Source organism: Lycium ferocissimum, chromosome 10, assembly GCF_029784015.1.
Source record: "Lycium ferocissimum isolate CSIRO_LF1 chromosome 10, AGI_CSIRO_Lferr_CH_V1, whole genome shotgun sequence".
In the NCBI taxonomy this organism is placed as follows: Eukaryota; Viridiplantae; Streptophyta; class Magnoliopsida; order Solanales; family Solanaceae; genus Lycium; species Lycium ferocissimum.
The window spans coordinates 20,652,652-20,667,081 of record NC_081351.1 but is presented as its reverse complement, the minus strand read 5'-3'; the positions used below and the strand labels follow the sequence as shown (position 1 = coordinate 20,667,081).

At 34.0% G+C, this 14,430-nt stretch overlaps 2 protein-coding genes across 2 annotated transcripts; one reads left to right on the top strand and one right to left on the bottom strand.

The window, feature by feature from the left end:
• The first annotated feature begins 1,585 nt into the window (after nucleotides 1–1,585).
• LOC132035177 (non-structural maintenance of chromosomes element 4 homolog A-like) lies at nucleotides 1,586–6,584 on the top strand. Its single transcript, XM_059425467.1, has 7 exons — nucleotides 1,586–1,727; nucleotides 2,223–2,303; nucleotides 3,996–4,251; nucleotides 4,363–4,453; nucleotides 5,235–5,445; nucleotides 5,548–5,639; nucleotides 6,204–6,584. The coding sequence occupies exons 1-7, from the start codon at nucleotides 1,628–1,630 to the stop codon at nucleotides 6,492–6,494; spliced, it is 1,122 nt and encodes a 373-aa protein (XP_059281450.1). The 5' UTR covers nucleotides 1,586–1,627; the 3' UTR covers nucleotides 6,495–6,584.
• A 991-nt stretch (nucleotides 6,585–7,575) lies between these two features.
• On the bottom strand, nucleotides 7,576–14,104 carry LOC132032765 (enoyl-[acyl-carrier-protein] reductase [NADH], chloroplastic-like). Its single transcript, XM_059422472.1, has 13 exons — nucleotides 13,981–14,104; nucleotides 12,014–12,322; nucleotides 10,992–11,101; nucleotides 10,847–10,902; nucleotides 10,682–10,766; nucleotides 10,544–10,591; nucleotides 9,797–9,871; nucleotides 9,612–9,723; nucleotides 8,945–8,996; nucleotides 8,786–8,837; nucleotides 8,594–8,651; nucleotides 8,001–8,099; nucleotides 7,576–7,902 (listed from the first exon to the last, which is right to left on the bottom strand). The coding sequence occupies exons 2-13, from the start codon at nucleotides 12,288–12,290 to the stop codon at nucleotides 7,748–7,750; spliced, it is 1,179 nt and encodes a 392-aa protein (XP_059278455.1). The 5' UTR covers nucleotides 12,291–12,322; nucleotides 13,981–14,104; the 3' UTR covers nucleotides 7,576–7,747.
• Nucleotides 14,105–14,430: the final 326 nt, after the last annotated feature.

The following is a 14,430-nucleotide window of genomic DNA, read 5'->3' as shown; positions in this document are numbered from 1 at the left end:
CTTTTTTTATTTAACATATATATTCATGCTTTTAAAATAATATAGATTAAAAATTCATAATTATTTACAACTTGTTTGGATGGTTGTTACCTATTGTATTATATTATGTTGTTAGTTTAATACAATGTTTGCTTTGATTGTTATTTTAATTTTATTGTTATGTAACGACGAAAGGTCTTATTTTATGTAATCACTGTTTTGGTCCTATACAATACAACACAATACGATACATTATGAAACAATACATAACAATCATCCAAACAAAGTGTTAACAAAATAATAATTCATTACCAATCAACTTCTTTCAATTCATAAAAAATATTTAACAACTAATTAATTCATAATCAATATTTAACAAATAATCAATTAACAAAATAATAATTCATTAACAATTCATAAACAATTAACAAATTAACAACTCATAAACATATAACAAATTAACAATTCATAAACATTTAACAACTTAACAATTCATAAACATTTAACAAATAATGAATTAAAAAAAAAATCGAACAGTGGCAAAAGCCACCGCTGCCGATCCAACAAGAACAAAAAAATTGATTTTTTTTTTTTGGAAAATAACAAGGATTAAATGTTAAGCATGCTTAGAATATAATGTATGTAACAAAATAATAACAAAAGTCATAGTAGAAAACCTTAATCAAAGATTTTTTGTAGAGTTATTTTAATCGAGTTGTATGCCGCTTTTTCCCAAAATTCGAACTTAGAAATGAATATACCGAGAATCTAAACTTTCCCGACGAAATTTAATAGAAAACGATGTTTTTGGATGTGGGGACCACCTCGGTTTCGCCTCCAATGGCGTTTTTCAATTTTTTTTTTTTTTTGCACCGGGAGGGACCGAGTTGGTGGAACCCGATGGGATTTATGTTGGGTCCTATAACGCGGCATTTTCTTGCTCTATAGGTGAGAGAAAAATTCCTTTAGCGCAGTGAAATACTGCGCTAAAGGTAGTTTTGTAACATTTTTTTTGTTGAGATATTTTGGTCCAAAATGTATTTTTTGGGGTCATTTTGGTTCCGGACTCGGTTGATAAACTCCCTTCCACACTACTACTATTATTATTTGAAAAAAGGGATTATTATAAGTGGGCGTTTGGCCATAAAAATTATTCACTTTTTTTCGGAATTTTTTTTCACCTTTTTTACTTTTAGCATTTGGCCATAAAAATTATTCACTTTTTTCCGGAGTTGTACTCCGGAATACTAAAAACAAGAAAAACTTATTTTTCAAAATTTTTCAACTTTTTTCACACTGCATTTCACCAAAAACTACAATTTTAAAAACTATGGCCAAACACAACTCCAACTTCAAAAATTCCAAAAAAAGTGAAAAAGTTTTTGATATTTATGGCCAAACGGGCTAAACCTAAAATAAAAGGAGCGGTAAAAATTTCCAAAAATTTACCCTTAGGAGGTAAAAATATTCAAACTAGCGGGAAATACTTCCCCCCTCTTTTTGTTACAGTTAGTCAAAAGTCAAAACTTCCTCAACAAGTAATGACCAAACGACACTTTAATTTTTTTTATGAACCCTTTAAAAGGAAGTCCATTTTTTATTTATTGATCATCATTGATTTTTCTCAGCAAAAATAAAAAATAAGAAAATGGCAGCAAAAATTGAGTTGAATGATTTAAGTGAACAACCAACATCTAAAGCAAGAGGGGTTCGTTGTAAATACTCTGCAATACAAAATAGTATTTGTGGTAATTATTTTGGAAAATTCTTTTTTTTTTTTTTTTTTTTTTTTTTGGCTTCTGTGTTTTCTTTCTTGATATTTTGTAGAAAGTATTGTTCTTTTTATTTTTTTTTTTTTTAGGTTTCTTGATATTTTGTAAAAAGATTTTTTTTTTCTTGATATTTTGTAAAAAAGATTGTGTGTTTTTTTTTTGATAGTTTGTAAAAAGTATTGTTCTTTTTTTGTTCATTGATATTTTGAAAAAAAAGAGTGTTTTTTTTTGTTACTTGATATTTTGTAAATTTTTTTTTGTTCCTTGATATTTTGTAAAAATATTGTTTTTTTTTCTTGATAGTTTGTAAAAAGTATTGTTCTTTTTTTGGAAAAAAGATTTTTTTTTGTTGTTTCTTGATATTTTGTATTTTTTTTTTGTTTCTTGGTACTTTGTAAAAAAGATTGTTTTTTGTTTCTTGATATTTTGTAAAGAGATTGTTTTTTTAATTGTTTTTGATGTGTTATACAGAGGGAAAAGATGATATTGGTAGTGTTGATTCTGAGAAGTTCAAAGATATAATGAAACAAATTGAAAATTCTCATAATGAAGGTATTTTTCTATTTTTCCTTTTTTAATATATATATTTTTAATTGTGATATGATTATGTTTAGTATGTTATTTATATGTTAAAGGGTTAATCTTTATGTTGAATATTTGCTTATGTGCTTGAAAGCTTCTAAGAACAAGAAAGAAATACTAGTAGTAACTAAGTTTTAACTAAAGTTACATACTTGATAAAATTATGGACTTTCTTTAAAAGTTTCAAAGAATTTTGACTTTTTATTGCAGTAGGTTATGGTCTTATGGTAACACTGCAAGAATCTTTAAAATTTTGTCCATAAGCCCAAAAAAAGAAAAAAAAAAAACCAAATCCAAAATAAAGAAAAAATAATTCACTGTTACAGTTTTGAGCGTAAAAGGGTTTTTCATTTGGTTATGAATTTTTCAAATATTTTAAATATTTAAAATTTATAAACTTTATTCAAAAGAAAAATAAAGAGAGTATATACTAAAAGTTAGATGCATTGATTCTCATACTTGAGGCATTGTCATCTTTTTACTAAAATATCAACAAATACTATATTTGAACCCATAATTCTAATACTAAAATGAGTTCAGTGTTAAGTGTCTTAAGGTTGAACCTATTAAGTTTAAATCTTCATCCGCCTCTGGGATTGTGAGCTACTAGTTGAAAGCATTGGAAGAATCCTGAAAGTGTCTCCTAAGTTACACCTTCAAATTATTAAGTAACTTAAAAGGTTAAACAAAATCTTTACACATTGCAGTAGGTTATGAAGCATCAAGAATTCTGAAAGGAGAAAATTACATTGTATGTTAAATGGGGGTAACAATGCTACCAAAATTGACCCCTTTTTTTTAATTCTTACAAAAAATGACCTAAACTTTTCTCTCTCTGACTCTCTCTCGCTCTCTCTGCCTTTTTATATGTTTGTATTTGTTGGTATATGTTGGTATAAGTGTCTGTATATGTTTGTATATGTCTGTATATATTTGTATATTTTGGGCTATTTTTTGTAATGTAAGTTTTTGGGCTATTTTTTTGCAATGTAAGTGACCAATTTGTATATTTTTGAAATTTTCCCTTCTGAAAGTGGTCGCATTGACGTTTTGACTTTTAGTTTTGCTTCTATAAGAAGGTAATGGGGAAGTAGTAGTTGTACACATTGCAAGAATAATGAAAGTGAGATTCTTAGATATCAGAGCTCTTTGTTGTTTGCTTTGTCATGTTTTTTTCTGGTGGAGTGAGGTACCATTCAAAAACATTGCAAAAATCTTGAAAATGTGTCCTTACATTTAAGACTTTTTGTTCATTCACTTTTTCTTCTTTTATGGTCTGGATGTGAGAGTTAAAGTTTGGTAAATATGATAGGTTATGTCTTAGTGCTTGGCAATGTAGGTTTTTTTATGTATATATGATCTACTATGAAAATTTAAGTTCAAGTTCTTGAAGTAAATTATTGCTTGGTGCTACTATCTTAATCCTTGTTCATACATAGGCTTCTCTGGTCCGAATGGGCCACTTCAAATAGGTTGTTTAATATTGCATCCTTAAGTAGAGTTTGTATAGTTTACAACTTTGTAAGGCTAAATTGAGCAGTTATAGAATGTTTGTTTACAAACTTTTTCTGATGGTAAATTGATAATGGATTATAAACTTTATGTCTCATTACCGTTTAAAAAAATATTAAACGGTAATGTTTGATTGTGTTTGATTGTCAGTCAAAAAGCCAAGAGAGCAAGTTGCAGATGCAGAGGCATTGTTTGATCTCACCAGAACTTTGGTGGCTTCTGTTAGATCGCATTCGGTTGATGGTATTACACCTTATATGTTCATTTCCTCTTTGCTCGGAGTCTTTGGGGAACGAAGTGAAAAACGTGGAAAAGGACTCTCTGTGAATGCAAATACATTACGCTGGAAGAAAATTGGGCGTTCTGTTTCACCTATTTTTAGGAATGGCAGCGGTTGCAGCACTATGTAAGTTTTGTTTGGCAACTTTTCTTGCTTCATATTGCTCATTATTCAGTTGGTGTGAGATGCACTTGTTCTTGCATTTTTATGTGCTTTTGTTGTTGTTCTATTCTGAAGGATTGGACCTATGAACTGTGAAGTTAAGCAACCTCGGAAGTATACACGTAAACCACGCACAAAGTTGTACTTGCGTGCTCAACCAAAGGAGGTATGATCTTTCTCATAATTTTGTGTTATTATGCAGTTACCGTTTTCATAGTGTGTGCATGAATTGAATGTGTTTTGATTACTGCTGGGCGAGTGCATTTAGCAAATTCCTTTACTCGGTGTCCAATTTGGATTCAAAAAGTATATCGTCTTGGTGGTCTTAGAAGTAAACAACACATTTTGGCAGTGTTGTTCGTAAATCTAGTTCTCACATTTGTGAATTCATGTAATCTGTAATCTAGAACTTGGTTCCTGAAAGGAAAATGTGAACTTAGCCAAATTTCCCCGTTTGTAAGTAGGAAATTTTCTTTTGTCCATTAACTGACTAGATTCTCCCGGAACGCTAGCTAAGCTAATCGTCTGCTGATTTCCAACTTCCCAAAGCATTTTGTCGATTACTATGCCCTACCTCCTCTTTGGGTGCCTACGTGTCCATCCCTAAGCCTTTCCTCCTTTGAACCTCGCCCTCTCATCAAGCTTAGCTTGCTGCTTCAATAAGTCTCCAGTCCTAAGTTTCTTTCTCTGCATGCATCAAGTTCTTTGATATGACCATCCTGACCTAGGGCTAACCATAGATCTACAATGGTCTTTTTTTTTCAGTTCTCTTTTCCATTCTATTGCTAATGAAAGAAATGACCATCTTGTCTATTATTCCATGAAATGTAAACTGATAGATATTGAACTGTTTGCCACCAATGTGAAGGGGGTCTTGTATTGATGACTTTTAACTGCTACTATGGCTTTGCAACTTGATGCAATTGTGTGATCTGCCTCTATCACAGCTTGATGTAACTGAGGAGAAAAAGGATACGGACAAGAACATATCAACCATGTTTCAGATCCTAAGGAAGAAGCAGAGAGTTAAGCTTGAGAATCTCATACTGAACAGAAAATCCTTCGCGCAAAGCATTGAGAATATATTCGCGCTGTCTTTTCTAGTGAAAGATGGACGGGTTGTCATAGATGTGGATGAAAATGGATCTCACTTTCTTTGTAAGATACCTTTCTGAATCTAATTTGTTGATAGTGTATTTTACATTTGTCCTTGTCTTTTGTAGCTATAGTTTGTTTTTCTAATGTTCTTTCCCTTTTCAGCTCCAAGGAATGGTCCTGATGCCCAATTAGTTAAGTCTGGTGAAGTTAAATACAGCCACTTTGTCTTCAGATTGGATTTTGCTGATTGGGAGGTAGGGTATCTCTATATCTAAATCATAGTTCTGTGTCCATACTAGTACTGGCCTGTTTGGACATGAATTATTTTTCCAAAACATTTTGAAAATATTTTTTGGTTCGTGTTTGAAGAGTTTTTCAAGTTCAGTGTAAAAAAAATTCGCGCTCATAAAGCTTCAGTTTTTCTCAAGTGGAATACATGTCCAAATATACACTACTCTAAAAACATGAATTAACGATGGACAAATTTTGTAGCTAAATAGAAAAATTTGTCGTTAATCCTATTCAGCTACGGATTATCAACATATTCTGTTAGCTACGAAGTTCGTAGCTAATTCCCTTAACTTGAACTTCCACTTATCATTTTTCAACTTCAACTTCAAATTCACAAAACTAATTTTTTTTCATGAAGTCTATGTTCAAACGCCTACTTAATTAATAGGATCCTAGTGTGTTTTATGACATGCAGTCACAAGATTCTGATTTCTTTGTTACACGAGCAACTGATGAACTTACCATATATCACATTTTTCTTCTGTATCTCGGTTTGGTATTATAACAAAATGGCCATGTGCATACAGCTGATGAAGAATGCGGTACCAGAAGGAGAAGAGCTGATGCCAAACAGGGACATAACGGCGAGTCCAGTCTTTGCTGAAGCTACTAAACCACACAGGGACATATCAGTGAATCCAGTCTTTACTGAAGCTAATGCACCAGTTTCAGTGGATGATGCTCGACGAATATTACATATCACTTGGGTAAAGAAACTGTCAAGGAACCGTGGCAAGGTTTTACACGAGGCTTCAGACGTCGATAACTCCCCTGAAACTGATGATGCCAGTATTGGCAAAAAGAGGAAGTTGCTGTGAGATGTAGAAATGTCTGTATATTCCAAGTAGGCTATTTTGGTGTACATAAGAAATTGCAGACCTTCTAACTGTCTTAGGATCAATTGTTGCTTGCCTTATTCTCTGGTCAGATGAAATTTGAGCAGTATTTCTTTTTTAGAATTAGTGCCATTTTGAATGTGTAAAGCTACTGGATCTGAGGCTTTCCATATATTTACCATATTAAGTTCTTCTATCATTAATCCTTTCCAACCCTGGTAGGTTTTTGTTGTTTTATTGCTTTACCATAATACGTTTTTGTCATTGCTCTCTCTTTTTATCTAACTATCTGGTATTCGAAACTCAATGACCTGATTAATCCGGATTTGCGTTGTGTAGGGGCCATTTAATTCTCACTGTGAGAGATTTCTCCATTTGCAACGTTCTAATTTGAGACAGCTAGTTAAGCGGCGCCACGTTTTGCATGGTCTCTGCACAAAATATCCTGTTGTGTTTGTCTTCTAGTTCTCAGTTTCAGGTATAAGAATTCTATTACAGGATATTGAAGATTTACCGTCAATGTGTCCAGAGTCAAAAATTGATGGCATATGTTTCTTGAAGATCCCCATAACAGTACTTCCTTATTTGGCTGTTTACATTGTACTTTTGTTTTTCAAGCTATCTATCAATCGTTTTGAAAGTAGCATGCTCATCTCACTTTTGTTCAAAATACTCACGTAACCTTGAATTATCACCCGCAAATGTATTGAGAAAGCCAACTGAAAGACTTGAATCTAGCAGGTGCTGTTGTTACATGTGTGTTGGGCCATCCCTCACTCTCATCCCGGGTGCTAAGGGGTTTTCTTTTTTAAAAACAGCACAATCATCACTTTCTGCTCATTTTCATAGCCACCATGATAAGTAGGTGAGAAACTGGAAGTACTCGCTTCATGTCCTTGAATTATTACTCACAAATGAATTGAGAAAGTCAACAGAAAGACTTGATACTAACTTCATAGAGCCGGTGCTGTTGTTGCCCAGTGTAAGGCCATCCCCCACTCTCATCCCGAGCACTAAGGGGTTTTCATTTTTGAAAATAGCATGCTCATCTCCTAGAGAAAGATTAAAACCGGAAACTCATTACTTTTATTTACTCTATAAAATATCAATCATACAACAGTAGATGATTTTGCAAAGGCCGCTGGCCAAGCCATTCTTGGCTGTGACCATAACAGTGTTCAAAAAACCACAATAACTAGTACACAAATACAAATTCGCCTAGCACGCAATATCTTCTATTCCACGCTCTTGGGAATGTTGAGGTCTTTAAATATAGGACTGTCGATACCCACGCCCATTGCATTCAATCCGTTGTCAACATATATAACCGCACCAGTAATTGCTGAAGCCAGGGGCGATGCTAGGAAGGCAGCTGTATTCCCTACTTCATCTACAACAAGTTTTAAAGCATAGTAACAACAGCCAATGAGCAGGAGAGTGTAAAGAAAACATTTTTAGTGAAAAATACAACTTGTGTGGATGATTTACCTGCTGATAATTCTTTCTGGAGTGGTGCATTGGCTATGGAGTAGTCAATCATCATATCTATGAAACCAATTGCTTTTGCAGCTCGACTTCTCAACGGACCTGGATATTTATATGTTTCTCGTCAATAAAAAAATTTGCATGAAAGGAACATTACATGAAAAATGAGTTGGAATTGTATAATGGAGTAGTGGTTCCTTCGCTTCTTGGTGGGCTTCCGAGGTTACTGTACCCTCAGTTTCCATTTAAGTGTCTTACTTTCTTCTTTGTCTCTCCGTTTAAAAAGCAATGCCTCTTTCTGTATTTGGTAACTCTCTAATTCTGACACTCAACATAGCATGTTTAAGACCACAAGATTCAAAGGGCATTTTAGTACATTATACACATCTTTAGTTTAAGACCACAAGATTAAAAAGTCTTCCTTATTTTCTTGAACTCTGTGCCAAGTTAAACAAATAAGACACTTGAGTTGAAACAGAGTGAGTAATTCGGTTGAGGTGTTTTCATGTAGAAACTAGAATAAACTACCTTAATAGGATTTACTGTTAACAGTAGTAAATATGGATTATCCAACAGACAATGAATGGACAACATACCGGCAGATATAGTGTTCACCCTAATTTTCTTTTTTCTTCCAGCCTCGAAAGCCAGTACCTACATCATTAGAATCACCCCTTTCAATGATCAGATGCAATAAAATTTGGGTGGATACAGAGATTCAACGGGCGAAAACAGCTTGGCTTTTTGTCTGATTTTCTTTTCAGACAGGTCGAGATAAAACAACTCACTCTGGTGTCACTCTCAAGTGCTGCTTTGGCAGAACTCATTCCCCCTCCATATCTGTAGATGACATATTTCAACCAATCATTCCTCATACGGACAGATTTAAAATTTAAAGTTTTATCATCTATACAACAAAACAAGAAGAGGGAAAAAAACAAATGTACCCTGGAATGATCCTCTCAGAAGCAATATAAGTCAGAGAAATTGAAGAACCACCTGTTACAAAACCATTATTAATTTCAGTGTTGGAATAATGCTTTTGGACTACGGTAACTTTATTTGACTGCCATAATTTTTTAAAGATAAATCGTAGCTAATAGTTTGTTAGCTATTCGTATTTTATAGTAATTAATCAGTAGAAGATTTTTCAAACCATTTTCTGAAAAACAATTTTCTTCAGCCGATGGTCTATCGGGAACAACCTCTCTACCTGAAAAAGGTAGGGGTAAGGTTTGCATACATCCCACCCTCCCCAGACCCCCTTGTGGGAATGCTGGGTATGTTGTTGTTGTTGCTGTCGTCGTCAGTTGAAGATTTAATTCTATGGAGATATTCTAGGCTAGGATAACGAATTAATGATTATCTTTTTACTGTTTTTGTTACTGCAAGTTCTCCATAAATGCAGAACTCAAAAAAGCTAGATCAAATAGTTCCCTTTAACTGCGTAGCCAGTATTTTTCTCTTACCCTTTCTCTGTTATTATCCCTAAAATTTCTTTGTTAAAAACCAACACAAAGGGAATATTTTGGGGAATTACATAATTGTAAAAATCGGCATACAGGCAAGAAGCGAAAGGATAAACATAAATGAAACTGGAAACTAAATACATGCCTGGGTTCATAATTGGAAGGAAATGCTTTAGCAAAGACACATAGGAATAACTTGATGCTGATATTGCTGCAAGGTATCCGTTCCTCGATGTCTCCAAAAGAGGTTTAGTCACCTAATGGTTGAATGATTTCATGAGAAAGATCGCTGAGCAAGAAGCATTGTCTTACAATTTTAAAAGGTGATACCTCCGGCCCATTAGCAAGTGAATGCACAAGAATGTCGATGCTGCCAAAATCCTCCTTCACGGATTCTGCAACTTCCTATAGACAAGAGAAATCAGGTGTGAAGAGCATGCAACTGAGTGATACAAACTCTGGAGGTCGAAAATTTTAATATCATAAAGATGAAGATGTCCTCGTACATGCCTAAAATGATAGCCAACACAAACAAAAAACTATCATGATGCATGCATTACTTATTTTACTTTCCGGTTCTTTAGTGTGCACAACTAGGAGTGGCAAACGGGCGGGCCAGATCGGATGTGGGCGGGTTTAAAACAGGTTAAACAAAAACGGATAAAATATCCGATCCACCCATACTTAACACAAATAATAAATGGGTTAACCAACAGATAATATGGATATCCATGTTATCCATTGGTTTCAAGGAATAGTCAGGTGTGAACACAAGCTAAAAGCCAAAATAAGCTTAGACTACCAGAAAACAAGAACTAATGAAAAACAGCAAGCAGATAAATGGGTATTGACAATATGGATATCCATATTATCCATCTAGATATCCATTTTTTAGTGGGTAACATCCACATTTGGTCCATTTTTAAAAAGTCAGGTATAGAATCCATGCTTAATGGGTCGGATTGGATGGTTACTTATCTTTTTTAACCATTTTGCCAACTCTATGCACAACCATGTTTGAGTTTCTCATTTTGTTCAGCAGTGCACAAAGAAGCGTGAACAGAAAAAACTACATACCGAAACTGTCCACTTAGAAGAACCAGCATAACGCTTGTTTGCTTTAATCTGCATGGTGAGAGAACAAAAATGTTTCAGGATAACGCAATTGAAACACAATAAATAAGTTCACACAAACCACATAGGCTTTGAAATTACATCTTCAGGTACATCCTCAAGACTGTCAAAAACAGCATCCAAGGGGTAAACTTTTGTAATCTCCATCAAAGAGCCATCTGGCAAACTGGCAAAAATGTATTTAGCGAGAAGTTAGTCATAAAGTTCTTTTAGCACTACAAAAGAAACACAAGTTAAGACTCTAACACGCGTGATTCATCAAACTTCCCACGTCGTAGACTTGTTTCGAAAATGTTTAAGGCCTGTAAAGAAATGCAAAAACATCAAAAGGTTAGAAGATATACGGAGATTTAAAGGTGAAATATCACAAGGTTTTGTAAATTTCACTTACTGGCACCCAAGTTCCAACTAGAATTTCGGCACCTGCAGCAGCCAAGGACTTAGCAATAGCCCACCCATATCCATTATCATCAGCTATACCAGCTATAAAAGCCCTTTTGCCTGCAAACATCGTTTACAGTTTTCTCAAAAGGTAGACGACGTAGTTTGTTGAGAATATATTTAAGTAAATAAAGTCGTTCTCTCTAACAACTTAAGCGATGGTCACATACTTCAACATGATATCAAAGCAGAAAAGAGGTCCCGGTTTCAAGTCTCACCGCCACCATTATAAAAAGAATTTTCATATGTTTAGCCGATGAAATAAAGGAGTTAGGCCCGCACGTGAAGGGGCGTGTTGAGAATATTTTAAGTAAATAAAGTATGCTCTCTCTAACAGCTTAAGCTTTTGGATGAGATGGTCACACACTTATCAAAGTACATCGTGCGTTATAGTTAATTGTAGATAAAAGAAGATAGAATTTTAAAAGGACATTCTGCCCTAAAAATGTTTCCAACTTTGGTTCTCTACATGAGATTACATATTCTCTTTCACTATCGAGCAGGCAATGGGGGGAAATCCCAAGTTTAAAGGGAGAACAGGAAATAGAAAGAAAATCTTCTCTCTTCCACTCACTCAGATCTTAAGGGTGTGTTTGGTATGGAGGAAAACATTTTCAAAAATGTTTTTCCTTTTTCCCATGTTTTGAAAAATATTTCCTTTAGGAAAAGAAGTTCCTTAAAAATGAGGAAAATGACTTTCCTAATAGAAGTAGGGAAACAAGTTCCATAAGTGACATTCCAAGTTCATTGTCTCCTCCTCACCCACCCAACCCCCCAACCCGCACCCCATCCCCCCCCCCCACCCCACCCCACCCCAACCCCATAGTGTTTGCTAGATCACATGTAAATGTTATTGGGATAATAGTTTTTTGCCCACTTGTTTTCCGAGAAACATTTTCCTATGAACCAAACACACCCTTAAAGTGCACAGGAGAAAAGCTTTTGAAAACTATAAATTCAGGAGAACCTAACCTTTCAAATCAATCGGCAACCCAGAGGCAGGCTTGCTTTCATCACCTTCTGATTTTGCCTTGGTGACAACTTTCTGTAACTTTTGAGTTGTAGATGTGAAATTGCGGCAAAAATGTTGAATAGATGAAACGTGACAACTACTGGCAAGTCTATTCCAGGGTAGTTTTCTAGTGATACCACCAAAGTTTGTTGAACAGACACCGGAAATTCTTTTAGTAGAGAGTATGCATGGCCTAGCTATTGCTATTTGCAAGCTTGAAGCTGCAGTTGCCGCCATTTCTAGAGAAAATATTGCAGTGCAGCTGTAACCTGAGAATGTTTTCAAATTAAAACAGGAACATTCAGAAATCCAAAACCTTCTTTCGATAAGTGCATTCAGAAACATACAAAATTGTATGCAGGTGTTCAAAGAAACCTAATGAAAGAACAATATGAAAGCAGACTGCACTTTAAACATAACACTCAAAGATGAAAACTTTAAACACAACAAAAAACTTCATGCTGATGTTTATTCATAATGCGGACAAAATAAAACATAATTTCAAGAAACCAATACCCAGAAAAAGATGAGCAGTAAACACTGATACTTGATTCACATTTGATTTATAAAAAGGAAAAGATAAGTGTCTCATCCATAGCTTTGGTTCAAACTCAACATATGTATTTAAAAATCTACTTTTGGTATGGAAGAAAATATTTTCCTATTTTCCCATGTTTGGTTGGTCAAAATGTTTCGGAAAACAGTTTCTCTAGGAAAACAAGCTCCTTAAAAATGAGGAAAATGACTTCCCTAATGAAAATAGGGAAAACGAGTTTCATAAGCGACATTCCAAATTCATTGTCTCCTTCCCGCTCAGCCAGCGTCCCCAACCCCACCCCTCACCACCTCCAAACCCCCAGTCCCACCCCCGTAGTGTTTTGCTAAATTACATATACATGTTATGGGGATAATTTTTTTTTTTTGCTTACTTACCAAACACTAGAAAATAAGTAAGAAACCAATTTGTTTTCCAAGAAAACATTTTCCACGAAAAACGTGTTCCTTCATACCAAAACACACCCTTAATATGTATAAATAATTTATTAAGGAACCAATAAATTGTGTTTCCTAGAATTCAGAACCGATAAACTCAAAATCCAAGCTCCGCCTCTGTCCAGCAAGGCAGCAACTATATAATTAATTAAACCCTCAAAGATGAAAACTTTAAGCACAACACATACTTTATGCTAATGTTTATTCAAAACGCAGGAAAAACTAAGCATAATTTCAAGAAACCAATACCCAGGAAAAAGATAAAGCAGTATAAACTGAAACTTGAATTACATTTGAATTATTAAAAAGAAAAGACAAATATCTCATCCAAAACAAACCCATAACAAACTATACAGTTAAGCCCTCAAACTCAAAGATGAAAACTTTAAACATAACACACACTTTATCCTAATCTTTATTTTAAATGCAGCCAAAATTAAGCATAATTTCAAGAAACCAATACTCAAAAAAAGATAAAGCAATAAAAACTAAAATTTGAATCACATTTGAATTATTAAAAATAAAAGAAAGACAAGTGTTCCATCCAAAAAAAACCCATAGAAACTATGAAGTTAAACCCTCAAACTCAAAGATGAAAACTTTAAACATAACATACAATTTAGGCTGATGTTTATTGCAAATATAACCAAAATTAAGCTACCCATAAAAAAGATAAAGCAGTAAAAACTGAAACTTGAATCACATTTGAATCATTATTAAAAAGAAAAGACAAGTGTATCATCTAAAACAAACACATAACAACTATACAGTTAAACCCTCAAACTCAAATATGTTAGGCTAATGTTTATTACAAATGTAGCCAAAACTAAGCATAATTTCAAGAAACAAATACCAAAGAAAAAGATAAAACAGTAAAACTAAAAGTTGAATCACATTTGAATTATTATTAAAAAGAAAAGAGAAAGATATGAACCTTGAGGTGACAGAGTAGAATTGTGAGTGTAAGCCTTTTTTTTTTTTTTTTTTTTTTTTTTCCTGCTATCCTTTTAGAGAAAAAATTGTGTCAGCATTAACAGTAGTAGTAGTTGTTGTCTGTTGGGAGTCTTTAAAGTGGGAAACAAAGAGCTGTCAGGGAAATAGCTGGGCCTAAGTATTTATGGGCCTACAAAATCTTATTGGGCTTAGCTCATTATTGGGCTTTAAAGAGGGAAATGAAGAGTTGTGGATCATTCCCACAAATGGCCCGAACCCCTCAAATTTGTAGTCTTTAATTTTTATCCTTCAACATCTTCGGCGAGACATAAGTTTAGTTATTGTTCGGTAAAGTGTACATTTCGCTCGGCATATGTATCGTAACATCTCACGAGTTATGTCGGATACGACAAAACTTTCAACACTTAAACATAATCTGAAAAATACTACA